This window comes from Pteronotus mesoamericanus, unplaced genomic scaffold (genome assembly GCF_021234165.1).
Source record: "Pteronotus mesoamericanus isolate MK-2021 breed Mesoamerican mustached bat unplaced genomic scaffold, CSHL_Meso_final contig_2, whole genome shotgun sequence".
Lineage (NCBI taxonomy): Eukaryota > Metazoa > Chordata > Mammalia > Chiroptera > Mormoopidae > Pteronotus > Pteronotus mesoamericanus.
In genome coordinates, this window is record NW_026555084.1 from 12015239 (window position 1) to 12042808 (window position 27570).

Genomic DNA, 27570 nt, shown 5'->3' on the forward strand with positions numbered 1-27570 from the left:
AACACAACTCTTTACTAATCCATACGATAGTTGTCCTTTTTATCCTTTCCCCTCATTCCATCTCTTGAAGGAAATAAGTGGCTCCCCCCCAAAAACAAATCCTAACTATTTTTCAGGGCGTCCTGACATCTGCTCCCATAGCCCCGTCCCTCTACTTCCGTAACATTCGGCACGGTAAGCACTTGCAACTACTGATGTACAGCCTGTCTTTCCCATCATAGTGTGAGCTCCATGGGGCTGGGGCTGTTCTTCTGTCATTGCCTGTACCCTCGCGGCCAGGCATGTATGACTGCCAAATAAATTATGCTGAAGAGGAAAAAAACAAAAGCTAACCATTTTTTTAAAATCCCATCATGTGTTAAAAGTCAGGATAATGGTTACCTTCGGGGAAGAGAGGTGGGCAGTGTTGGGGAGGGGCATGAAGGGGACTTCCGGGTTGCTATCGTGTTCTACTTCCTCGGCTGGTTGCCTGGGCACGTTCACCAGGGGATCACTTACTGAACCACAGACTTGAGACTGGTGCACTTTCTGAAGGGGCTTCACTCCAACAAAAAAGTCTGTCTATCATAATTCTCTGACAAAGAAAAAAGGAAATTGCAAGCACTCAGAGACTGCCATTATAATTAATAAACATAGTTTAAGAGTAATTAATCAACATTAGTTTCTAAACATGCAAAGTTAAACTTCAGAGTGGGGATCAAAATGTTCATGTGTTAGAAAGTACTCTCAGCAGCCATGGAAACTAACCAGGTGTCTGTACTCTGTACCAGTCACAATGGGAGAGATTCCTTAGTTGAGGTAATGGATATAACATACTATGTTAATATACATTTACATGCTATGTATTAAGTGTGATGTACACACTGCTACATGTTAGCTCTTACTACATTTTTTAACACACCAGAAGCAGTTCCAAATGAAGACTTAAGCTTAGAGCGCAAGCAGACTTTCTTCATTAGAATCCAAGGTCTGTTTTGTCTCTTAACTTTTTCAGAATAGCTTTAAAAGCCTGGTTGAAGCAATACATTTGTTTATAAAACTTACAGTTATGGAGCCCACATCACCACCTGGCTTGTTTTAGTCACGCCGAGACAAGTCAAAACCCCCAGCCAGGCTAAGGATCATGGAGCAGCTGCACTGAGACAGCAAAGAGACCCTCTGGTCCAGGGTTCCCCAGCATGCACATCGCTGGGGTATTTGTTAGAAGTACAAGTCCCTGGTATCCCACACCAGATGCTGACTCACTCAGTCTGAGAGTAGGGCCCAGAGATTTGCATTCTTAAACAAGTTCTTCCAAGTGATTCTGGAGAAGATAGTCTACAGAGAAGAGCCTCTTGTTTTACACATGAATGAAATAGAGGCCAGGGAGGGAAGGGGCCTGCCAGACCTTCCTTGTTACTGAGTACGCCAGGACTGGACCGAAGGTCACCTTTACCACTAGTGTTTCCCCATGATTCCATGCTACAAGAGCTTAGGGACCCAGCATGAATCTGTTTTAAACCTCAGTGGCTTACTCCATGAGGCCTTTGCCTTTTTACCCACGCATTTGGTTCAACAGGAAGGCACAAAAACCCGTCCGTGTATTCGTTAGCTATGCGGAGCCAGGTACCTTAGAAACCTAGTTTAAATCATAGCTCCAATATTTACAAGCCCTGTGAACCTGGGATAGTTATTTGAATTTTGTGTCCTTTGGTTTCTTCCTTTATAAAGTGGCAAAGCAATACTATGTTTGCAGGATGTTGTGAGGATAATGTAAAATAATACCAGCAAAAAGCTTGGCAAACAATGAGTTTCCAGTAAATAGTAGCTATGGTTAATGTCAACTTAAAACATGGCACTAAAAGAAAACATTCTTCATTCGATTAGAGGACTGTTCTCAAAGTTATGATCCCCTACAACAGAACCATGTGGAAGTGCTTGTTTAAAACACAGATTTCTGGAACAAGACCTAGTGAATCAAAATCATTGGAGCAAAACCCAGAAGTCTGCATTAACAAGCAAGCACCCAGATTATTTTTTTGCATATAAAAGTTTGAGAAACAATGAGCTAGGACTGTGGACAGAGTAGCTTCCAATCAATGAAAACTAGTGTAATCAGTGAGAACCGGGTAGTACTGAACACTCTCAATACTAACAATTTTCTGCCAAAAAGAGGTAAGTGGGCACCACCTGCTGCCTTGTTTTAGAATGCAATGCTGAGATGCGTTCAAGTCCTCTCCATAATTGAATTCACTCTGAAAAATGATTCAATCCTAAACAAGATATCCACATGTTAGAAAATATTGTTAGGAGACATGAAGACAGTCTTTATTAATAACTGGAAGGAAACTTTCTGAGTTAAAGGGTTTTTGGAGTTTTAGATTACATATATGTAATACACTCCTGTAATTTCAGGTTATTGCTAAAACAGTAAAGGGAAATACAACCCCTCAGCCACTGGCCTATACCAACAGTGAAAGGAAACACAGAGCCACAGGACGCCCTAAAAGACTGCGATGAAAAACATGTGGCTATGCTCACCTCCCACAAGGCCTCCCCTGTTCCCAAGGGAAAACCAAGGGAAAGCCCCAGCTTTCTTATCCTATAATCTACTCACGTCCAGTATCGAAACTTCCATCTGCAGGACGCTAGTGGAAAAGTTAACATTTCCTTCAAAAGGTACTCAAAAAAGCCTAGTGAATTATAGTGTCTTACTATATTTAAAGCCGATTTGCCCTTCCAAATTGGAAATGCACAAAACATTCCCAGAGGCTCAGAGCGATGGGCAACCTTATAGAAAAACTATCAGTTGTACTTCGTATTTCAATAATTCAATGACAAGTCATAAAAACATTCATCTTTAATTATTGTTTGTTTTTAGGAAATAAATGGCAAACTATGTACACTGTGGAGTCTGAGATCCCCCATCACAGAGTGTGGATGATGGTCCGGTTTCGAAGCTCCTGGATGTATTCTTTGGCGTGGGTGGCTGCTGTCTTTGGTGCCTCGCAGGGAGGTGGACGGCCTTCCACCAACTTCACAAAATAATGGCAGTAAACCTTCTCCATGATCCCAAAGCGACCTCTGCCGTGGTATCGAATGCGTTTCAGGTACTGGCCTCGCCCTGAGGTGGATTCAGCTAGACAGGGAAGAAAAAGAGAATTGTAGGAAACTACTGTACTCACAAGACTGGCTCGATCAGTTCAGCGCACTGTGCTCTCCCTGACTGGTTCTAAGACCACACGAGCCTCCTGGCTGGCTGGAGCAGGCCTCTCTCAAAACAAGTGTCTCCTGAGCGCTTACTGCAGACCAGGCTCTATTCTAGATGCTGGAGAAACAAGAGTGAACAAGACTAGCACGGACCTGACTCCACGCCATACACATTGCAGAGTACACAGAAGAGAAACATGATCATTTCAGTCAGTGACAGGGACAATGACTAAAATAAAAGTGTGACGCAGACTGATGGGGTGTAGGGAGACAATTTCAGAATGGGGGAGTGACAAGGGGCATCATCAAGGAGGACACATTGGAGCTAAGACCAGATTGAATCATCCATGAAAAGATCTAGGGGCAAGCTGTCTGGGCAGAGAAAACAAGAACAGCAAGCACCAAAGCCCAGTGGTAGGAATGTGCTTGGCTTGTCTTAGGAACAGAAAGAAGGCCAGCCTGTTGAGGCACAGTGGGCAAGGCAAAGAATGGTACAAACGAGGGAAAGAGATGAGAAATGAAGGCAAGGTTACATGGAGCCCTGTAGAACGAAGTAAGGAGTTTCAATTTTATTCTAATTGTGATGAGAAGCCCCTGGAACCAATGGTCCACCAATGCCGGTCCCTGAGCCAGCTACATCAGACTAACCGAGGGAACACATCTGAGATGCGGATGCTGATACCCCATCCCTGGAAGTTCTGATTTAGCACATTTGAGAAATTACATCCTGAGTGAACACCAACACCCCCGCCCCCGCCCCCTTCTGATTCCCAGCCAGTTTTAGGGACTCCAGCATCTCACCTCCCACTCCCCATTCTGCATGTCAGAGTGTGACCCAGTAAAACTCGAAGAAATCTTTTAAATAGTACAGAAGAAGGACTCTGTCCACTACAGTAACTCTGAGTAGCCATCACCTTTTGCTATTTTCTAAATTTATTGATATTCACTTCTTTAGTTAATTTAATAAGCCTTTTAAAAGGCAAAATCTATAGATTTTGATATAGACTACATATCAAATTACTGCCCTTCAATACCCTCCATTTGTGTATTCTTACTGTGACATCACTTTATAAGTACGAGGACTACATCCAAGTACACACGAGACAGCCCTCTACGTCCCTCCTCCCGTAAAATGTGTCTCAGCGGGAACAGCCTCGCTTTGCCCAGGAGAACGCTGAGGATAACAGGACTGAGAAAACTGCCTGGGGCCTCTGGGCGATAAGGAAAGCCACATCTGCAGGGCACTAAAGAAAGGAGTTTAAGAATTTCCAAGGTGGTCAACAGGTGCAAGCTCCTAGTTATGGAAAAGATAAGTCGTGGGGATGTAAGGCACAGCACGGCCAAGTTAATAATACTGTATTATGTATTTCAAAGCTACCAAGTGAGCAGATCTGCAAAGTTCTCACCATATGCAAATAAGAATTGTATCTAGGTACAGGGTCGGATGTTAACTAGACTTACTGTGGTGATCATTTCAACATATATACAAATACTGAATTATGTTGTACAACTGAAACTAATATAATGTTGTATGCCAATTATACCTCAATAAAAATGTTTTTAGAAGAATTTCCAAAGAGAAAGCAGCATTACACAAATCACTTTACAATGAAGTGTCAGAGGTTCCCGGGACCCACCTGTCAGGCGGAAACCTACAAATGAGTCAGTGAGGCTGGAAAGAGTGTGGAAAATGTTTACAAAGCATTTCACAAAACTGATGGCTGCCTCTATCCAAAATTGCTACTCTACTCGATTTGATCACCGATTTCCAAATGCTTCAAGATAAGGAACACTACTCTGGTGAAAGAAGTTTCAAAGCCAGCCAACGTGCAGCGCTGCATGGCATTTCAAACCCAACGATCACCACCGTCAGGCCTAAGGTAACTACTGTTTTCCTTCCATCCTCCCCTCAACACCTGCCTAAGAGGAGGTGCTCATTACCTGCTAAATGCCAGTCATGATTTCATCCTCGGGCCGTAAAATATCATCTGCCTATCTTTATGGCACATAGTGCCATCATTTTTTTTTTTAATGTCAAAACGAAACATAAATTCTTCTGAAACACTGGGATGCTGTACCACACTCTAATGTGAATACACAACGCAGTCTCTCTGTGGTCTGAATGAAATCAGGACCTAGAATATAGATTCCAAATTGGCTGCCAAACTCCCCTCCTCAAGTCCCTCCTCCACTACTTCTGCATGTTAGGGGTTTCAAAGTGCATTTGTATGGAACAACTTCAGTTAAAATGAAACAAGATATAGAAGCCCACTGTCAGGTGGGCCTGTTGCAACTGAAACATGGGTGGGGAGAGGTCCAAAACCGTGCCATTCATTTACCTGGCAAATATTTCTGAGCTCCTACTGGGGGCCAGGCTCTATCCTGGGCTCCAAGGACTCTGTAGTGACCCAGATATCAAGGAGCCCTTCTGTGTGAACCGGGCCCCGCCCCTGAAGGCTGTACGGCACAACCTCAAAACCACTGCTTACAGTTAATAGTCTTAGAACATTGCCTAACATAAAGCTCTTAAACAAAAACACCTGTGGTTCTCACTGAACACAGTTTTAACCAAATGCCAAGCCTGCCCCGCTCACCCCTCTGGCACCTAGGCCCAGTCCACCCTTTCAATTCCATCTGCTCTGGGCCAGCCCTCTACTTCCTTCACACTGTTCTGCTCATCAAACCACCCAACTACTGCTCACTCCAACCCACAGGCCTTGGCTCGTGTGGTTGCCTCATCTTGACAGTCATCTTTTCTCCTGCACACTCTTTCAGGTCCCCCAAAGCCTCTCTTCCAAAAGTCAAATTTTTCTAGTCCATACTGACCACCTCTTCTCTACTCCAATCCCATTTATCTATATTACTCCTTTTGGTCCCAAACCATATGGCTGCCATATGTAAGTGTTCATGTTTCCCCCTCTTCCACCAAACTTTTACTCCTTTTGTATTGCCCCAGAAGTCCGGACTCCACAAAGGACAGAGATGATTTTAAAATACACCCTCTGCTCATAAATATCATATTTTCAATACAGACATCGCTGGTTAAGTTTGCTCAAATTCTAAAATAAGTTTCAAAGTTTTCCAGGAAAATATAATACTAAGAATGTACATAGCTTTATTCCAACTCAGAAGAATAATTCACATATCCCTCCAAAAGGTTACTACAGCCAAAGAACAAAACAACGTGTGCTAAATGTTTGAAATAAAAGACATACCATCACCTAACTGGGCACATATGGAAGGTACTCAAAAACTTTTTCAATGAAAGAAACATTAAGACATCTCAAAAATGAGAACCACCTTCTAAAGGTAGTGCCCAATAGGAACTGTGTATTTAAAATAATGTCAGTATTTCCTATTACTAGTATTTAGTTACATGAGAACCTCGACGTTTTAATGTTAGTAACCCTCACATCCCCACCTCATCACTCTTAGCCCAGAGGACTAATTTACAAAGTCAGTCGATCACTTTCTCTAGTGAGTCACTTTAGATGCCATGAATCACTAAGCAGTGACATTTTATTAGTCCATGTCCACTTGTTAAGGCTATTCACAGTGTCATTAGTCATCATTAGAAGTGTGAAAGGGGAATGAACTTTCAAAGTCTGTGGTCATGCAACACCAGGTATTAGCTTTAGACTGATGACAGGCATCTGAAGGAACTGCTGTGTAATGAGAACATATGCTACCAAATAGCAATTCCTTTAAAATACCTGTGCTTACTTATTTCAGGTGACGGAAACAGCCAATGCTGAAAAGCAGCAGTAGCCAACAAGCAGCCAGTCTTTTAAAATCTTAAAAGAAGTTTATGCAATAAAATGTCTAGGCCTTTTCCAAGAACACAACAAATCAGTTACCTACATTTTATAGGTAACAATCACTAGGGTACTTTTCAGGCCTCTCCCTAAGGTTTCAGATTCAGTCAGTCTGGGGGGAGGCCCTGGAATTTGTATTTTTTGTAAGAACCTCAAATGATTCTTAGTGGGGAAGCTTGGCAAATACAAGGATAAAATGTCTGATATGTCATAGTAAAATACTTGATCTTCCTGAGCGTATTCTTCTTTTTTTCATTCATAATGAAATTAGGTAATAAAATACTTAGTAATGAAATTAGGTAATAAAATACTTAGCAAATGAGTTTTTTCAAATCATAAGACAAATCCAAACTACCTGCTCTACTTAATAAAAAAGATTTTTGCCCTGGTTGGTGTGGCTCAGTGGATTGCGCATCAGCCTACAAATGGAAAAGGTTGCTGATTGGACTTCCAGTCAGGGCACGTGCCTGGGTTGCAGGCCAGGCCCCCAGCTGGGGGCATGCAAGAGGCAACCAGTTGGTGTTTCTTTCCCTTTCTCCCTCCCTATCCTGCTCTCTAAAAATACATAAGAAAACCTTAAAAAAAGAGAGAGAGAGAGAGATTTTTACACAGAAATGCATGAAAAGAGGGTGCAAGTGGGGAGAGATTTTTCAGCAGAAACGTGCATAAGGAAACCAATGAATTAAACACCTATTCACGTAGGATTGGTTAAGCTTACTTATTGCTTAATGGCAACAATGGACTTTGCTCATTCATTTAGGGGGAAAGGATTAAGCTTCTCACCTTATCTCCCTCTACTACAATTATTAAAATAGACGTAAAGACAAATTCTATTTCATTTGTATCTGAATTCTATTACAAAGTATTGTCTATCAGCTAAGAAGCCCACACATTCCTAAGAAATGGAATAAAATTAATTAAATTTGATTTGTTATTCAGCCACAGTGCAGGAAAGGTCACCAAGAGGTTTTAAGTAAATGGTCTTGCTCTCCATCCACTTTGTCTCTTCCAATAATCCTGGGTTCTCCCAGCACTATTTATTAATGCTGCTCCCAGAGGAAAATGCTCATGGTTAACTACTGTGGCCCTGTATCTTCTGAGTTGCCATGTTGATTTCCTTCTGCATCTATGCATGTATCAGAAAATATGTAGTTATACAAGTTTCAGCTTTAAAATAAGATATTTCAATTGAAAAATCTTAACTCATTTGAATTTCAGAAGTTGCTGTGGTTGCAGCATCAATTCCGGGTGGGCTACGGTAAGATTTCAATTGAACCGGAATAAGTACCTCCACTAGGACAGCGGTTATTTGACATGTAGAATTTAGATTTTTTTTTTTACTCTGATTGTTGAAAAATTATAAGGTACAACTAATTTTGCACATAATGATAACTTTTTTCCTCTATTTGAAGAGTGTAGTTCCCCATATCTTGAATTTAAAATATCTTAGATAAAATAATCCTTCTTTATGTACGGTTGGCAGACGGAAAAAATTTTGCTTCGACATCAACATCTTTGTTTGATTACAAAACTGCTGAGGTTAGGAGTAATTGCTGCTGAAGTGAGAGAAAAACATTAACTTCAACTACTGCTGCACTTTACTGTGAAGCTGAGAGGGGGCAAGAGAGCTTTGTAATAAACACCGATCTCTTTCTGGAAAAAGAGCTGTGTGAAGGTATGCTACAAAAAACCCTGTACATTCTGCACAAATGCTTCCCAAAGCATTTTACTACATGAGTTTAATTCGATGTGGAACAAGCACACAAAACCAGAGATGATGCTTCAGGATGTAATACCAAAGGGAAACAAATGCATCTGGGTCATCTGCATCTTCCAAGGCCCCTTGTTGTTTACAGTTCAACAGGTTTTCCATTTTGGTAACTGGAAGGTTAATTTACAGGACTCCTTTGTAGATTAGTCACCTGGCTTGACATATTATAAATAGGGATTTTTTTTAAGTCCACCTATGACCCTTTTATTTACCTCCTTCAGGTTGACAAACGATTCATTAAAAACAAAATCAGTTATGTTCTTTCTTAGCATTATTATGATTAAAGGACCACTCGTTGTACCATCCTGGTTGGTATCCATTACTTAATAATTATTGGCGGTAGGTTTCATAGCCTCAGTTTCATTAGAGAACAGGTAACAATAAAGCAGTAAGGTTATTACCATTTACAACAGATTAATATTAGCATGCTGAAAGCTGAAGAACAAGCTATTCCTAGCAATTTTCTCTGGCAAACCCAGTCCTAAGTAATCAGATATCAAAAACTGTTGTTAGGTAAAGAACTTGGCATCTCTATTGGGGGAAATTTTCCAATACTAAAAAGTTTAAAGATCTTACCTATGTATAAATTGGATCTGAATTCCACATTGTGGTCTCTCACTGCCATCTCTTGTGCTTCTAAAAGAATCTTAAACAAGGAAAAGAAAGGCATTCATATGGCTGACCCTAAACTAAAATGGAATTAAATTTCTCATTTCTTGTTGCTATCTCTGTATGACTGCTAATCACATGCCTCCATTTTATAGTCAATTTTAAAAAGAGAATATCAAATGGTACTAAGAAAATGGATACATAAGCCTGCCTCTTCAGACAATTGCAAATGGAAGGAAAACAGCCCATCCAGCTAAGCCTTAAGTGGAACATGTGCCGGGAAGGAGGAGAGAGCGGTCCTTGCAGCAGCTGCCTCAGTGATGAAGATTATTATGTCTTGGAGCCTAAGACTTACCAAAAAGTTCAAGAAGCTCAAGAACTAAGTCTTATTGAAAATACTTAAATTTCAATCCACCATAACCCTTAACAACATCAGGCAAGAGGACAAAATACTTAAAAATTTCATTTAAGAATTATTAGATTTAAACTCCATACATATTTTGAATGAAGTCAACTTCCTCCAGAGCACATTTTTAAAAACAGGACAACTGTTGTCAGGAATAACAGAAGCCAGATCCTTCACTCCTTTAAAGGTAAAAAAACATAGAACAAGGCTGGGTACACAACAGATGCTTAATAATCGCATTCTGAATTGAACTAAATATAGTCATTACAATGGAACGTCTTAGAAGTCTAAATCGATCAATCTCAACTATTCACCCACTAAACTGAAAAGATAAGATCTGACTTTAGGTGAGAGTTTTAACTGAGGTACAATATATACTGCTGATATCCTAGATGTCTTCAACCCAGCATTTTGAAACAACAGCTAGCGCAGTTACCGTCAGCACATTTATACACAGTGAATCAGCTACGTTTGGAGCTGGGTCGTTAAAGATCATTAAATCCAAAACCACCTGGTTTACAAATTTAAAAAAAAAATGGGACCAGACAGATTAAGTGCCTTGCCAATGGTCATAACAGAAATATCAGAGAAAGGACCAGACCCCAAGTTTCTGGAGTCCCAGTCTCATGCTCTTTCCACTCAACTTGTTTACAAAATCATAAACTCTCAGTTGTGGAATTGACCCCCTTGCCAAAAAAAAAGTCTTCTAAAAAATGTATCAGTCTGACCAACGTGGCTCAGTTGGTTGAGTGTAATCCCACAATGTGAGAGGTTACAGGTTTGATTCCCCATCAGGACACATGCTGGGTTGCAGGGCAGGTCCCCAGGTAGGGGTGTGCAAGAGGCAACCAATCGATATTTCTCTCTAAACAGCAATTTTTCTCTCCCTCTCTTTCTCCTTCCCTTCCCCTCTCTCTAAAAATAAATAAATAAAATGTTTTTTATATATAAATAAATAATATATCAAGCTCCAAACCATTAAAAATAAAATTTATCACTATCACTTCAAATATAAAATGTCTTATACAAATAAAAGCATTTCAGGAAAAAATGCTTAAAGCACACAACATCCCAAAGGTACAAGGACATTAATGAAAATGAGTGCCCTCAATTTGTATTATATAACCTATGCATTAACACCAGGAAACTCAGAATTTAGGCCAAGCTTAACACCTGCAAGCCAGCTATGCACCCCTTGCCCCAAATCTTAATTTACCTCTTTAATTATTTGGGCTCCTTTTTTGTCACTGAATTCCAATTGAGCCAAAGCCTGGTCAATAGACATTCCTCGAATCTAGAATTAAAGGGTGAAAGACAAGAGAAAATAAACTAGTTTACAAAGTCACCATTCTCTTTCAATGAAAAGCAAAGGCCTTATGTAATCTAAATAACTTCTAAAAATAACTAAGTAGTTATAAGTCAATTACATCTCAATGAAACCAGGGGAAAATAATTTAAATTAAAATAGTTAATTAAATGCAGGCAGAGGAAAAGTTTGAGAAGTGATGCCACCCTCTTTAAGCCATCATCAAATTTAAACATGTTCCCCATAAAACCTAGACTGTTAGTAAGTAGTTCAATGATATTAAAAAAGAGAGCAGACATGACAGAGAGCAATCACAGGTGGCAAGGAGCAGCCGGGGCACTAAAGGCAGCTCTTTCTCCTACAGGATAAATACATCCATGCATGTTTGCTGTGCTTGCCTCCTCTCATCCCTAAATTTCATTTAAAAAAAAAAAAATCTTAGTAACGGTTTTGAAACAGGTTGAATCAATTTTTACAGGTGAGTTACCTTGCCTTCTGGATTCTCTGGTTAGTGCCAGATTCCTGATGCCTTTGTTCTAAATACCTATGTATCCAATGTGAGGTAGTTTCTCACAAGAAAGGTAAAAATTAAGCAAAATTACTCATCTCTAGGCAATCACCTTTAGATTAGCTACCAATTGTCTGAACATGTAATTATACTCCTGACTTTTTAGAGAAATTGGGGCAAATTTTTTTGATTTTTCAAATCCTAGGGGAAAAGTCATAGCTTAGCTTCTCTTCCTAAGTATTACACGGTAATAGTCACTTTAGCTCACCAATTTTGCCAAATACCACATCTTGTCTTTGCTGTACTTTATTTGTCTTCGACAATGGTAGATTTCCTGACGGGGGAAAAAAAACAACAAACTTCAGTAAATTTATACCAACAGAACAGTAACATGCTGTTACTAAAGTTTTGACTTTCTATGCCCAACAAAAATGCTGCCAGAAGAAATAAAAACATTATTAAGCATTTCAGATTTCTCTTCCCTAAACAAAGTTATACATTTTCCAAAGTCTCACTATGACCAAAAAAAAAAAATTACTAAGAGAAAAATAGAAACTATAAAATGGCTAGTTTGTGTCAACATTTGCTATATTTGTATCAAGAGAAATAGTAAAAGCTTTAAGTGAAAGTATTTTTAAAAACATCTAGCTGGTGAAAAGAACAAAAGTAAAGGTACAAGAGATAAAGAGTTTCCTGTTAGTGAAGAGAACAACTGTGAAATGGAGAAAATAACTGTGTTTATAGGAAAGCCGGTATTCTAGGCATTTGGTCAAGAGCATAGGTACTAGCACCAGACTACCTGGGTTGGAACGGTCACTCTACTCTTTACTAACTACAGAGCCCAAGCTACTTAACCTCTCTCTGCCTAAATTTCTTCTTTAAAATGAAGGTAACAGTATCTACCTCATAAAACTATAAGGCTTAAATAAAATAACCTATGTTAAAAAAGCACTTCACATTGCCTAGCACACTGTAAAATCTTAATAAATGTTAGCTTTTGCTACCTTCTATTTACAGTGGTAGGTATTTCCAATTTAATTTTTCTTTAATCAACCACCCATTAAACAATGTATAGTTAGTTCACAAAGGATTATCAAGCCCATTGCTTCATTTGATACGACACATTGAGTTGGGAAAGGAAACATTTCATAATCCTTTTACAAAGTGAAAGTCAGAGAAGCCAGGTGACTTGTCCAAGACTGCAAAGCTTGTGAGAGACCAAGCTGTAACAGAAGCAACAGTGCCGTCCAGGGAAGTAGGTGAAGCTCCTGCCACATCTGGCACATATATCTTCAAGGTCCCCTTCTGACTCTAAAACCAACATTCTTTCCACTACTACACGCTATTAAATAACCTACAATAAATGAGGTAAAGTTAAGTTAGGATATAATGTGCAAAATTGTTATTCAAATGAAGTAAAAGTAGGTCTAAATTATGAAACATATAAACCAGGAACTACATACTACCACTTTTAAAAAATTAGGAAGCATTTGTCAAGGCAAGCAATAGCAAGGACACCTCAGAATTTCCTAACATTCTGACTCCTGCAGGAAATTTTCAAATGGCTTAGAAACAGCAGTTTTCTCAAGTGGCCACCTTTTAATCTGCAGCAGCTTTCATTTGAGTTGCAATAGAAGCTGACAGGCTGAAAACTGTGGCAATACCCTAATTACATTTTCAGCACTAAAGCGTCCTGGGGAGCACGGGAGAGGAAAGTAGAACTGTCATGACTGATAATATTAATCTGCAAAAATTAATACACTCAAAAAAATCTTTTATATAAAAACCTTTCAAGTCTTGGTATCCCATGGTGGGCTATCTTTAAACCCGAATTGTATATGATTATCTTCAAATTTTGTTAAAAAGATACTGTAATCCTAGCAAGAGCATGGGAGAAAAGGGAATCAAGAGTTTACGAAAAAGGACAATTATTCAATCATCCTCTTCTAAAACTAAAAAGCTCAACATTTACTTTAGGCAGGTACAATGCCTAAGGATACTTTCTGAAGAAAAACCAAAGTCTCAGTAAATAAGCCTAGCACGGCAAATAACGTGGCAAAGTTGGAGGTCGGATGGCCCGCTTAACTATCACTGATATTAACTAATCTATGTGGTAAATGAGGGAAAGTTAGGATATAATGCACAAAATAGTTATCCAATGAAGTTAGAAGTCTAAATTATGAAACATCAAGGCCAGGAACTTCTAAAGAAGTTAATTTATTTTTAAATGCGTATAATAACTCAAATGACAAAAAAAAAAAGTGTCATCTAATAAAGTCCCTGCAAGAGCTTTATGGGAATCCATATTAGTAATGTACAAGAATGGCTTTTTATATTTTAATTAATCCATGAATTAAAAGTATGGCTCTTACAGAAATAGTTACTCAAAAGTAGGGCAAAAGTAGGTTTATAGTTTGTATGGAAAATAATACAAGAAGAAATAATAATACAAGAATAAACTGTTTCACATACTCAACTATAAACCTACTTTTGCTTCACACTATAGTCTCACTACACTTTTAATTTATTTAACATAGCCTTTTTCCCAAAGATATTGCAAAAGTAAACTCAAGCCCAAATTAACAAAGTATGACTATTTACAAAGAAACTGCATTAATTTCTCTGTCTTATTTTCTTTACCATGATGAAACCACAGGTAAAATAAGTCCACACAGGAAACTATACATTTTCTCCCCCTGTCTCCCCCTGTCATGCTAAATTAGACAAGGTAGCCCTGAAACTAACAGGGGTGGACTAAAACGTACCGAAATCGGTGACATCCACTTTAACTTTCTGCCCTAGGATACACTCAATGCCCACCCACTACTATTGGTTTAACTACATATATTGATGCTGAATTTCAGAATGAGGTAGAATGGGAAACACGGTCTGGCCCTCTGTTGGGTTAGAGATAAAGCCAGCTCTAAAAATGTTTGCAGCTAACAATCTAAGGGGCGCTGCACATGCTGGCCCAGTGAGTGACCTATGTGGCTAGATGAACGAATTATTTTCTATTAATAAGGTGGATATTTATCAAGAGCATTAATATTTTAGTCATAATCGGTATTAGTGATATGTCAGTCAATTTACCAAATACTGTATGTATAAAGTCAGAAAATATTAAGATATCTTCCAAAAGTCCCCAAAAGGGTTACTCACTAATACAAAATCTGTGCAAAATAGAAAATTAAATTAGGTTTCTCAATATGCCTATATAAGATCAAGCCAAACATCTTCACATAGCCACTTATATAATAATAAGTATAAATGATACAAAAAGTTAATCAAAATAGTTTCAGGAAATACAGTACATAACAAATGACTGGACCGACATTGTTCTTCATTCGCTGATGTTAAGTAAATGACCTACTGTTAACTATTTTAATATTGACATTTGGAATGTATCCTGCAGCACATTTGTTTTAATATCCAAAAAAGACTCCTTATACAAAATATAAAATTTTGCTCTTAGGTTCTGGACCTGACAAATACTATTATGATTTCTTTACTTCCAATTAGTATCTAAGTTCAAAGAGCTCACATAAGAATAAAGCTCATTAATATAGGAAATGTTATTTATGATAAATTGTGCAAATGTATAACATTTTCTAAATTTTGGTTAATTACAAAATGGAGTCAGTACTTAATAGTACAGATCCTGTTACAAATCTAACTTTACGTTATGATGGCATGATAAAATATAAAAATTAATAATGTATTTGTTTACACTATGAACATCGCTTTCTCCTATTTCCCAATCAAGTGGGAACTCTTTAAATCAATAAATTAACTCCCTTAAATGGAAAAAGAAAAATAAAACATAAAACTGTACTAATTCAGACCAATACCTAGACAGCAATTGAATCTTAATAAAACTTATGCTATCAAGTTCATATAAAAACTAAGCAAATGAAAATACTTAGACTGATTATCCAGAAGACCTCAATCCCAAAGGCCTTCAGAAGATGTGTACTGAACTATGTGATTTATATACAATTATCACAGTAATTCTATTTCTAAAGTACTTAGCACAGTTTCTTTTCTGAAGGATTTAAATGTTCCTATCTTATGCTATTACTACTTGCTTAAACTTTTTATCAGATGTAAATATATTCCACAGCAAATTCACATTAAGCTGGAAATTAGTAACATCTCAAACAAGAGCAATCACAAGCAATTGAAGAGAGTAAAAGAATTCTGAGCAGATAAAAATAAGATAGAACTTGATTAAATTCAAACCTTAGGTTTGTGAACTATAAAACAACCAGGTGTTTCTATATTCAAATATAAAATATTGGGAAACCACATATGATTTAAATATTGGCCAATGGTTTAGGTCATTCTTGCCAACTCCTCATGCTCCATTATCAAGAAATCATTAGGAAGCCCTAACTGGTGTGGCTCTGTGGTTTAGGAGTCGTCCTGCAAACCAAAAGGTCGCTGGTTCAGTTCCAGTCAGGGATCATGCCTGGATTGCAGGCCAGGCCCCCAGTTGGGGGCATTTAAGAGGCAACCAACTGATGCTTCTCTCATGCACTGATGTTTCTCTCCCTCTTTTTCTCCCTATCTTCCCCTTTCTCTAAAAATAGATAAATAAAACCTTAAAAAAAAATTTCATTAGGAAGGCTCTTGGAACCAAAAATCAGTAAGTCTCAAACTATTAGCTTAGTTTTAGAGATAAGGCCACTATCCAGGAAGTCAAGTAAGGCAAATAAATAGATAAAACAAATACGATCTTTTTAAACTTCCAAAGAGATAAATCTAGTATATTTTCTTTATCAGTTAAAGAATCATGCCAATTGCTGTATATTTTTTTCTTTTCTTAACATAGAATAATATATCACTGCTAGCCATACAAGAGTAAGAATTCTCCATCAGAATTTAGAAATTAGCCCTGGCCAGGGTGGCTCAGTTGGTGGGGCATTGTCCTGCAAAGCAAAAGGTCACAGGTTCAATTCTCAGTCAGGGCGCTTCTGGGTTGCAGGTTCAGTCCCCAGTCGGGACATAGGCAAGGAGGCAACCAAACGATGTCTCTCTCCCTGTCTTTCTCCCTCCCTTCCCCTGTCTCTAGAATCAATAAAAGAAAAAAAATTTTTTTTTAATTTAGAAATTAGTTCTACCCCAAACTTACTGCTGGTCTCCGAGGTTCTCCAGGCAGTTGTGGAGGATAAACAATTTTATTCTTTTTCTCCCATCTTCGAGAAGTGTCAAGAGAAGCACTTGTGTGGAGGTGTGACTGGGGTAAAATACTCTGAGATGGAAGAAGCCTGTAAAACAACAGAACCTTAGAATCTTTTTGCAGAGCTTAGTATCTTCTGAACTATATCAGCTTCATTTTGATGGAAACTACTTAAGGATCAGGAATGGAAACATTCTAGATATATTCACTAACAGAGACCGCTTTTACATAAAATAGCACAAAGAGCTAGTTTATTAAAGGCTAAGAAGAGTGAAAAGTTAGGAACTTGTGTATGTCAAATAATAAATATTCACCCAAGATCTCTTGCTCTCACCAGCCAATAAATATTGACTGTATTTTAAGTCAGTCCAGTTCTAAAGCAGATTTAAAGGAGACATAATGGATCCCTGACCTGACATGTGGATATCTTCAACTTTGATGGGTAAGAAGGCAAAGAGCATCATTTTATAATCCATAAGAAATTAATGGATAAAGTTAGCATGACATGTCTCCCAATGGAAGAGCATACCATCCATGAAACAGTCTTTCCACAAATATTGACCCAGAATTGATCAAGCCTCTAGATTCAATACAGGAAATACAGAAACAGGGGAACATATCAAACCCCAGGAGAATGCACTCAGCAAAATACAAGATTTACAAAACTCTACAGGACAAAAAACCCATTTTCTTCAACAAATAAACTATCAGTGGGGGGGAAAAAGAGAGCTGAACAAAGAACCTACAGATTATGAGACTTAGGAGAAATAATTCATTTCAACGTGTGGACTATTATTTCAAAAGTATGACAGCTACTTAACCATGGGAAATCTGAACGTTAAATGGACGCCTAATTCTTCTTAATGAAACATGCAGTGAAGTATTTATGGATGAAGTAATACAGGGGCTGGGATTTGTTTCAAGATATGATGGGGGAGAGTAGGGACTATAGATAAAACAAGAGCGTGTGTTAGGAATTGCTGAAGATGAGTGATGGGTTCACGGGGGTTCATCATGCTGTCTGTTTTTGTATATGTCTGGATATACCCACATAATGCAACAAACTTCAGTGTTTCTCTACCACCTATAACATAGAATCCAGACTGCTTAGCAAGCCACAGAAGGCCTTTCACAGTCTAACCCCAACCAGACCTTTCTGCTTATTCGTTTTATGGCCAGACACAGACATTCTTTGTTCCCTGAATAAGTCAGGTACTTTCATACCTTTACACATTTGCTAACACTGTTTTCTCCTCCCTCATTATCTCCTGAATGTCACCTCAGTGTGAAACATCTCCTAGTCCCTCTCCCAGACAACCATTCCCTCAACTGTCTCAGTACTTTGTTCTTGCCAGCCATACAGCACTGAGCGGAGCTACTGTACTGTAATAAATTGGCTGCAGTACAGTCAGCGCTACACTAAGGGTACATATTTGAGCATCTTATGCTATTCCATGTTCCAGCACCAACAACAACATCTGGCATATGGATAATGAGTAAATATTTAACCCAGGCTTCCATATTCAAAGTTGTCATCATATACTGGCAGGTTCTCACACAATAGATGCATAGATGCAATTGGATGATATATGTGGCAGCGCCTTTGTTTTTAGCCCTCAAACCATTGAGACTAAAGAATTTTTAAAATCGAATATTCTCCTAGTGGCTCCTTTCTCCTATTCTACCTCAAATAACCGTTTTACATCATAACATTAAGATCAGTGCCATCTAAGTACCTGACAGAATCTGTACCTCTGCCATCCGCATTTAAGTACGTATGTTTTAAATGGAAAACACAAACCTAGAACACATGATGTTAGAGGACAGGATTTCCGAGTGAAACTGTAAGCCAGGTGATGAGGGCAGTGACTACGGAGCCAGGCAGACCTGGGTCTAAATTCTAACTCTAATTTATTAACTGAATGACCTTGGGGAGGTCACATGACTTTCTAGGTCTCAGTTCCCTCAACAGTAAAAGGAGCAATAACAGTAATCATTCTATAGCCTTCTTCAGAAGCTCAAATGCGATACTGGAAGTTAAATATTTAACCTGACACTTAATAGGGCTCAATACATTTTACATATTATATTTAGAATGAGGAAAATAAAACCTACTTCACTCTGTTGTGGGTACATGAATAATTAATGTGCCATATCCTATAATGTCTAGGAGATGATAAACACTGACGACTAGTATTAATTTTATTTATTTTTTTAAAATGTTTACTGATTTTAGAGAGAGTGGAAGGTGGGGAGGGGGACAAAGAAAGAGAGAGAGAGAAACATCAACATGAGACAGGGACCTCAATGATTGGTTGCCTCCAATACACTCCCCAGGTGGGGACCAAACCTGCAACCTAGGAATATGCCCTGACCGGAACCTAACCCCCAGCCTTTCGGTGCATGGGATGATGCTCCAAGCAATTCAACCACATGGGCCAGGGCACTAGTACTGATTTTAAATTAGGCCCTCTGAACAGTTAATCTCTCCTGTTCTTAAAAAAAAAAAAAAAAAAAAAAATTCCTGTACACTTTACATTACACAATTTCAAATCTTCTCATGTTTATAGTCATGATCATTTATGTTTTTACAAAGCTGTAATTAACTTTGGATACACTAGGTCTGTTACCTCTTTGGGACTCAGTTTCTTTATCTACGGAAAGAGGAATTGGACTACATCATCTCTAGGGCCTCTCCAAACCTAATTCTGTCACCAATCCAAATATACATAAGACACACCATAATCCCCCATATCTAGCGCAGGTCTTGCACTCAATCCTCAATACATTCAATGAATTGATTATGATGCTTGATAAATTAAACACATTTTGAATGAATAATGGCAGAGCTCAGGAATACCCTCAACACTTTCAGGGCTCCAATCGTTCATAAAATGAATTACCAAGTAAACACAAAACCACCATAATCAAATTAAATTATTATTCCAAACTGGTTACTTAATTCAGAGGATTGACTGTGAGAAAGAGGGGTGGGGTGGGTGGAGGGGAGCAAAAGGGAAAAAAACTGGGACAACTGTAATAGAATACGCAATTTTTTTTTTAAAGCATATTAAATACAAAGTTCTTATGTGCCCTCTCCTGGTCAGCTCTTAGAATAACACTAAATTTAAAAATATAAAATGAAGCAATCATAAGGTAAAATTGAAAACCAAACTAATTCCAAACTTGAGGCTTTTATGACACCTTTTTATGTGAGAAGGCTTATGAAGGGGTCCCTTGAGAAAACAAACTCAAGAAAAGGAAGTTGGTGGGATTAAAAAAATGATGGCATGGGTTATTGCTATTGTTTTCCAACAAATATTAAATTTTAAGGCTGCCTAGAGCTCTAGTTTGCTGTTAGTATTCTAAAGAATCAAAATAAGTTAAATCTTTTTTTAAAAAAAGAAGCACTGAAAGAAATCTAGGATCAATTTTTACCATTTGGAAATTCAAGTGTCATCTCTAACAACAGCCTTTCATTTACTAGGAATCTCAAATCCCGTTAACTTCACTATATCTCAGTAAAGTGGGTGAAGGTAAAGAGCTGTGAACCGACTTTCCAGAGTACTTGTACCTGGGACAGACGCACAGGTGGCCCACAGTAAGGCGGGACCGCCAGAGCGCACGCAGAGAGCAGGCGGCAGACGGAAACTAGCATGTGAAGCATTTCCTCACTCTCATTATTCCGGTGTCTCCTATCTTCCAATGCCTGAGGACTAAGTGTAAGGGTCACTCATGGCATTCTACTCCTAGTCTGTAGGCATGGATAGGGAGTAGATATAAGCCAAACTTTAGAATTAAGAGTTAATTCAGATAAGATACTCTGAAACTTTATACAAAGTCACAATTGAAAGAAAGAACTAATACTTCCTATCTATTCCTCAAAGTTCATTTTCAAATTCAGAACAAAGTATATCCAAGTTCCACGGGAAGATAATACTGGCCTCAGGCTCAGTCTTGAGAATATCATGCTATTATACTCATCAGCGTAAAAAAACTCTTTGTTCCAAATTTACTTCTGATAACATTAAGTTAATCCTACACTTGAGACTGAATAAAAGAAGAGCCTCTCTCTTGCCTCATTTAAAATCAAAACCAAAGGGCTGACATGATACGTATATTCTCATAACTCAATATAATCTTACTTTGTGAAAGTCAAGGACAATCAAACAAGGAAACAGTTTTGCAAACAAAAGCGCAACTCCAGCAATGCTGGACAACGATATGCTCAGTGTCTCAACCCCTCCCCCACTGGCTCTCTGGGCCAGACCAGTCTTTGCAGGATGTTTCGCAGCGCCCCTCACCTCTACCAGTTAGATGCCAGGATCAAAGCCTGCCTCAGCTGTAAAAAACAAAAATGTCTCCAGACACTGCCACATGTCCCCTGGGTGGCAAAACTGCCACCAGTTATTAGATAAAGTGACAGTAACAACAACAACAAAAAGAAACAAACAAAAAACAGCACTAGTTTTTGCAGAGCAGAAAGCATGAGGCCTCTTGTTCCAAAAGGTTCCCATTAGTGTGTCACACACATGTGGGTAGTCAATCAGCCGGATTTTCTTACTACGTAAGCCAAGGTTAACTAAATGGCTAAACTTTACACTTTCATTCATAAACCCCAAGTGGACCCTTAAGCCTGCCTGGCATTCCTATTATATTTCTCAGGTCCATTTCCTCTTCTTGCCCCACAAACAAATCTCATACCTCTTCTTCCTAGTCGAACCTCCCTTATCTCCTCCCTCACCCTCAGTCTCAACTGAGAACCATGGTTATTTAGCTAAGAAAATCAAACAAGCTACAGCCACCTAATCCATATACCTACCTGCATCCAGGTCCGTCCTTCCTTACAACCTTCCCTCATTATTACGCATGAACTGTCTATGCCCCAGATAGGACCACTCTCATCCCTTCTCTCTAGATCCCATTCCCACCCACCTACTCAAGGATATTGCTCTGGTAGTTCTCTGTTCCCTCTCACCATCAGCAATGTTTTCCTCTTTATTGGATCACGCCCACCAGCCAACAAATGTACTCCAACATCTCCCAACTTAAAACCAGCCCTCCCCTCACCAAGTCCTCTAGCTACTGCCATAACACTCCATTGTGTACTGCACTAATCCTTAGTGTGTACCCACTGTATGGCAAGCATTACAGTACCATCACAAACAGATGCTTATGTTTTGCTGCCATGTGCCAGTGCAGGGAGATTCCTAGATTGAGGATTATGAAATCACCAACACAACTATGATTGTACCATGCATTTTCCTGGGAAGATGCTTTGTGGCTTTCCTCATACTCTCAAAGGGATCTGTGACTCAAATTTAAGAGCCACTGTCTCAAAAAGCAATAAATCACAACCCCTCATATCGGAGCGTAAGATTTAATTAAGAGAGCACAAATCAAAGTGGTTGTCAAATCTTGCTGGTCATGGCAATCAGAATATTGAAGGTGAATAAAAACTGGAGTAAAGGGTAAACCCTTTACTTTGGAAAAGTCTTTTAAGAGTGACTTAACTAAATAAAAAAGAAGGCTCATTTATGTTTCAGTTTCTTACCTTCTTGCCAACTCTTGTATAAATGTGGGGCAATAGATAAAATATGTAACCTCATCTAAGAGTTTCAGGTGGCTAATGATTGGTTCCAGAATACAATGTGATTCCGGGGAAAGATCGTCACGGCGCTGGCATCCCCGCCACGCCGCCTCCACAGTGCCAGGCCCTGTGCCAGATGCTTCACTACCAATTCTCTCCTAACTCCCACCGCCACCCTCTAGCGTAGATGTCCTCCTCGCTTTCTGAGATGATGACACTGAGCCTCAGAGACGTTAAGCAAAATGTTTAGGGATATTTGTCCCTGGCAGAGACCACCTCTAGCTTCTGCAGCCAGCGTCTACTCGAGTGTGGGTATCACATGGCTGTAGTACTTTCCCCACAACACTGCTAATTCATGACACTTCCAACTTGATTTTTCTTGTGGAGATTTTTAAACTACAGACACCACAGTCGCAAGTGCCTTTACACTAACCCTTCATTTGTAAATCATAGAAATGCACTCTTCACTCTATTTGAACTTAGGTCCCCTCTTCCCAAAGAACTCTCACAAACCTGTTCTGGGCCCATGGTGTGACAGAACAATTTAAAGCCAAAGAACTTGTTCGTTTAGATCTTAGATTTGCCATGTATTTACTATGGAACCTTTAGTAAGTCACAAAATTTCTCAAATGCATCCGTTGGTAAAATAGGAGACCTGGAACTCAAAGGTTGTTAACTGTCAGTCTGCTACCAAACACAGCCTGCAGAAAAGTTTTATATGGTCAGCAGCATTTTTCTTAACCCAATTCAAAACCTTTACATGAGGAATGCACCCTAAATTTAAACTGCTACAGGCCCTACCACACTCTCTCATTTTACAAAGACCACTTCTACTTTATTCTCTTCTAGCATCCTATGCGATTAGTTTCCAATGACGGAATTAGATGATCTCTAAGATTTTACAGTTATCATGAGCATTATTCATATCTTTTCTACTTAGTTTTCATGTGATCATCTCCCTATTAGAAAGTCCAGAATAGGGATTCATAAAATTATATTTCAGAACTACAAAGAGCCTTAAGAGATTATCTAGAAGAATCCAACCATCTTGTATGACATAGATGAAAAAACTGAAGCCAAACTGCTTAAGTTACTTGGCTCAGAGCTTCCCAGTTTAAATCAGTGCAGGACAATTTAAATCAATAAACATTAGCAAACTTTATTCAAGTCCTATGCTGGAGCTACAAAGAAAAACAAGAACTGAGGGTTCACAGCTAGTCAAGGGCACTGACACACACACATGAAGCCACTATTCAAGGCACGCATGGTAAAAGGAAGGAGAAATTAATTCCTTTCATTTTTAGTGAGGCCTGAGAAAACCTCCTGAAGGTGGAGCATTTGAACAGGGATTTAAATAATGAGTAGGACTGCTCTTATAGATGGGAAGTGAGGGCACAGCATGAAAAGCCAAGAGGCAAGTAAACACACAACATAAGCAGAAGAAAGTAAGTTAATCAGCATGGCTGGGGTGAAGTGATGGAAGGTAACCTAAGGTAGAAAAGTGTAGACAAATCCTTAGGGCCGTACACCCTATTTTCTTCATTAGCCTCTTCAGCCCCTTGAACCAAGAACCAAGGACAGAGCTAAAAAAAAAAAAAAATGGGAACTCAATAAATGTTTATTGATTTTAGAGAGAGAGGAAGTGGAAGGCGAGAGAGACAGACAGACAGACAGACATCAATGTGAGAGAGACACATTGATTGGCTGCCTCCCACGCGTGCCCCAACTGGGGATGGAAACTGCCATCAAGGTATGTGTCTGCCCACTAAGATCGGGAACACGACAAGGATGTCCGCTCTCACCGCTTCTTTTCAACATCGTATTGGAAGTCCTAGCCACAGCGGTCAGACAAGAGAAAGAGATAAAAGGCATCCAAATAGGAAAGGAGGAAGTAAAACTATCATTGTTTGCAGATGACATGACAGTGTACATAGAGAACCCTGTAGACTCTACCAAAAAACTCCTCAACCTAATAAGTGAATTTGGCAAAACAGCAGGATACAAAGTCAACATTCAGAAATCAAAGGCGTTTCTGTACACCAGCAATACAATAGAAGAAGAAGAAATCAGGAAAAATATACCATTCGATATAGCACGAAAAAAGATAAAGTACCTAGGGATAAATTTAACCAAAGACACAAAAGACCTGTATGCAGAAAACTATGCAACATTGAAAAAAGAAATTAAGGAAGACACAAATAAATGGAAGCATATACCGTGCACATGGATTGGAAGAATTAATATCCTTAAAATGTCCATACTACCAAAAGCAATTTATACATTCAACGCAATCCCTATTAAGATACCAATGACGTATTTCACAGAAATAGAACAGACATTTCAAAAATTTATATGGAACCATAAACGACCTCGAATAGCAGCAGCAATTTTGAGAAAGAAACACAAAGTAGGAGGGATCACAATACCGGACATCAAACTCTACTACAAAGCCACTATACTCAAAACAATCTGGTACTGGCACAAGAACAGACCCATAGACCAGTGGAACAGAACAGAAAGCCCAGAAATAAGCCCAGGTCTCTATGGACATCTAATATTTGACAAAGGGGGCAGAAGCATAAAATGGGGCAATAACAGCCTCTTCAACAAATGGTGTTGGGAGAGCTGGATGGCTACATGCAAAAAATTGAAATTGGATCATCAGCTGACACCATACACAAAAATAAACTCAAGATGGATAAAAGACTTAAATATAAGTCGCAACACCATCAAAGTCCTAGAGGAGAACATTGGCAGGAAACTCTCAGATATCCCACGCAGCAATTTTTTCACTGATATGTCTCCTAAAGCAAGGGACATAAAGGAAAGAATAAACAAGTGGGACCTCATCAAAATAAGAAGCTTCTGCACGGCTAAAGAAAACATCAGCAAAATGAAAAGGGAGCCAACCATTTGGGAAAATATATTCGCTAATGATACATCAGATAGAGGTTTGATCTCCAAGATATACAAAGAACTCACTCGACTTTACTCCAAGAAGACAAACGATCCAATCAAAAAATGGGCAAAGGACCTGGGCAGATGCTTTTCTAAGGAGGAGATACAGAGGGCCCAGAGGCATTTGAAAGGATGCTCTGCATCACTAGCCATCAGAGAAATGCAGATCAAAACCACCATGAGGTATCACCTCACACCGGTCAGAATGGCCATCACAAACAGATCCACAAACAACAGGTGCTGGCGAGGCTGTGGAGAAAAGGGAACTCTAGTCCACTGTTGGTGGGAATGCAGACTGGTGCAGCCACTATGGAAAGCAGTGTGGAATTTCCTCAGAAAGCTGAAAATGGAACTGCCTTTTGATCCAGCGATTCCCCTGCTGGGACTATACCCTGAGAACACCAAAACGCCAATACAAAAGAACCTGTGCACCCCAATGTTCATAGCAGCACAATTTACAATAGCCAAGTGTTGGAAGCAACCTAAATGCCCATCAGTGGATGACTGGATCAAAAAATTATGGTACATATACACAATGGAATACTACGCAGCAGAAAGAAAAAAGAAGTACTAAACTTTGCGACAGCATGGATGGAACTGGAGAGCATCATGCTAAGCGAAATAAGCCAGGGGGCGAAAGACAAATACCATATGATCTCACCTATAAGCGGAACCTAACCAACAATGCAAAGAAGCAAGGAAAATATGACCAGCAACACTGAAAGGAAAAGAAATCAACAGAGACAAGAGGGAAGGGGGGGGCAGGGAAAGGGAAGGGAAGGGGAAAGTCAAGGAACATATAGCAAGGACTCATGGACAAAACCAAAGGGGAAGAGCTGAGGGAGGGAAGGTGGGAGGGGGCAAGGGAAAGAGGTGGGGGGAAGGCAGAGACAAATGTATTTAAAAAGTAAATAAATTAATTTAAAAAAAAAAAAAAAGGTATGTGTCTGACTGGGAATCAAACTCCCAACTTTCTGGTGTGCAGGACGACACTCCAACCAACTGAGCCACACTAGCAAGGGCTCAATGATCATTTATACTGATAAAAACAGTAATGGCAGCTAGCATTGAGTGTGGGATTATTACATGCCATGCACTGTACCAAACATTTCATATGCACTATCTCATTTAATCCTCATTAAACACACACACACACACACACACACACACACACCCCACCCCCCTTTTGGTAGGTACTAATCCTCTTATAGCATATGAGAACTGAAACTTAGAGAGGGTAACTTTCCCCAAATCACAGTTAAAAAGTAGATCTGAACCCATCTTATCAGTCTCCAAAGCCTGTATAAACCAAAATAAAGGCTAAGAAAAGCACCGACCAGAAAATTTACAATCATGTTATCAACCTCCAAATGTGGATCACTGTTGTGCAAAAGGACAGAAAGAAAGGAATGGGAAAGGCTTCTTGCCAGTCCTGACCCGACTACGTTCCCTAACCTGAAGCAATGCTTTTGTCCTGAGGTCAAAGAACACTCTGGAGAGTACAGTATAAAGCTTCAAAACTTCCTATAACTGGGGGACCTCAGGCAAGTTATCTTACTTTTGAGAGCTCCAAAGGTCCTTGTCTGAAAATGGGTACAGAGGTTTGAACACTATACAAGATGTTATGAGAATGAATAACGCTTAGAAAGCAATTAACACAATACCAGGCACGTTGTAAGCTGCGGCTGTCTGTAACACAGTCTCTGTTCGTGCAAACGAGTAACTACAGGGCTAACGAGGAAAGCTGGACGCTGCGACAGGGCTGGGAGAGTCCAGCTGTGTTCAGAAAGACCAGAAGAACCTGTTTTGAAAACATATCTACGATATCCCTTGGGGGAAAAGGTAATTCTAACGCCCTGAGGGCTATGAAGTAAGGCGGAAGGATGATGGGGTGACAGCGGGCTCTGGCTGTCTCCACCCTAGCCCAGAACCTAAAGCAGAGTCCGGCGCAGAGGGTCTTAGTAATTGACTGACACGACTAGTAAGGAAACCTTGGGCCCTTCTGCAACTCCAAGGCGACTTACCGCGAGGCCAGCTTCCCCCTCAGATGCTGCATCCATAACGCACCTGCAAGAGCAACACAAGCCGTCAGCTCAGACTCCCACCTCCACTCCTTTCTACTGCTCCTGAACCACTAAGAAATCCTTACCCAACCGTTCCAGAATGGCCGCCGCCATCTTTCTCCCACCCTCTACGGAAGCCTCCGAGCTCAATCAGGGTCTGGACGAGACGCATGCGC

At 39.4% G+C, this 27570-nt stretch overlaps 1 protein-coding gene across 1 annotated transcript; it reads right to left on the minus strand.

The window, feature by feature from the left end:
- Window positions 1-2592: 2592 nt before the first annotated feature.
- On the minus strand, window positions 2593-27556 carry MRPL22 (mitochondrial ribosomal protein L22). The gene is made up of 7 exons (XM_054567906.1): window positions 27481-27556; window positions 27356-27398; window positions 16736-16871; window positions 11873-11938; window positions 11007-11084; window positions 9352-9421; window positions 2593-3118 (listed from the first exon to the last, which is right to left on the minus strand). The coding sequence occupies exons 1-7, from the start codon at window positions 27506-27508 to the stop codon at window positions 2907-2909; spliced, it is 633 nt and encodes a 210-aa protein (XP_054423881.1). The 5' UTR covers window positions 27509-27556; the 3' UTR covers window positions 2593-2906.
- Between the last annotated feature and the right edge of the window lie 14 nt (window positions 27557-27570).